Source organism: Buceros rhinoceros, unplaced genomic scaffold, assembly GCF_000710305.1.
Source record: "Buceros rhinoceros silvestris isolate BGI_N320 unplaced genomic scaffold, ASM71030v1 scaffold19135, whole genome shotgun sequence".
NCBI classification, from domain to species: domain Eukaryota; kingdom Metazoa; phylum Chordata; class Aves; order Bucerotiformes; family Bucerotidae; genus Buceros; species Buceros rhinoceros.
Window position 1 is genome coordinate 5166 of NW_010411358.1, and position 1030 is coordinate 6195.

The 1030-nt window shown below is 53.7% G+C and overlaps 1 protein-coding gene across 1 annotated transcript in view; it reads right to left on the minus strand.

Annotated features, from left to right (window-relative positions):
• Positions 1–1030, minus strand: part of DCXR (dicarbonyl/L-xylulose reductase) — a gene marked incomplete at its 5' end in the record, with an annotated part of 1655 nt that overhangs the window by 209 nt on the left and 416 nt on the right. The window contains 4 exons of the mRNA XM_010136002.1: positions 2–21; positions 473–590; positions 684–748; positions 895–994. Of these exons, the coding sequence (XP_010134304.1) occupies positions 2–21; positions 473–590; positions 684–748; positions 895–994 (303 nt within the window). The remainder of the gene's footprint in view (position 1; positions 22–472; positions 591–683; positions 749–894; positions 995–1030) is intronic.

Consider the following 1030-nt stretch of genomic DNA (forward strand, 5'->3'; position numbering starts at 1 on the left):
TGTTCACCACATCATCCACCTCTGGAATCAAACATACAGAACATGTGATGCACCCCTCAACTTGTACTGGAAAAACAAACATCCTGGAGGTATGTGCAGCTGGAGCAGGGAAATGAGCTGTGCTTGGAGCTGGGCACAGGACGGCGTGGCTGAGGGCTGCTCGTCAAGAAAGTCCTTGCTGCCATCGAGTGGTGCTTAGTTCACGCAAGCCCCTGCTCTCCCCTCCCAGTCATATTTATCAACAGGGCAAGTGCGTTTGACTTGTCCTAAGGTGAAGGCTGTACAAGAGAGAGGGGAGATAAGGTTGTTTCTCGCCCTGTCCTCATCAAACGCTTCAGGAATTCAACCACAGCCGTTCTGCGGTTGTGACTTTGCCCACAAAAGCAGCGAGGTACCGCGGCTGCCCTGTCAGTGAGAGAAGGGAAGGCTTCGACACAGCGAGCCCAGCCTGGCCACAAATCGCACCACTGACCTGCGAACTTTCCCAGCGGGATCCGATTAATCATGGCAGCGGCCTTCTGCGGGTCACTCCAGTTAATTCTGCCCATGTCAGTCATGACCACTGTGGGGTTCACAGTGTTCACCCTAATCTGGGACCAAGAGCAACAGTCAGTCTAACCAGGCTGCTCTGAGAGGAAGTGCTGAGGTTCAGCTTTTCACTCTTTCTCTCCTAAGAATCCTACCTTGTGGGGTCCCAGCTCCATCGCCATTACCTTGCTCAGCATATCTAGAGCACTTTTTGTGGAACCTTCAAGAGAGGGGAAGAACAGGAGGCATTTAAGTGTGCAGCACTTGGTCTGGAACACCCAGAAGTATTTCATTGCCCACAGCTCGGGGGCTGTGGGTCTCCAGCTAGTCAAAAATGAGGGCGCTCCTAAAGCTGCCCATACTCACAGTAAACAGCGTGATCCCGCAGAGCACGCTGAGACGCCTGGCTGGAGACGTTCACAATAGCGCCTGGCACCCCCTGTGCAATCATCTGCCGAGCAACAATCTGGGAGGGGGGGAGGGCGGGAAAAAAAAAGGAAGC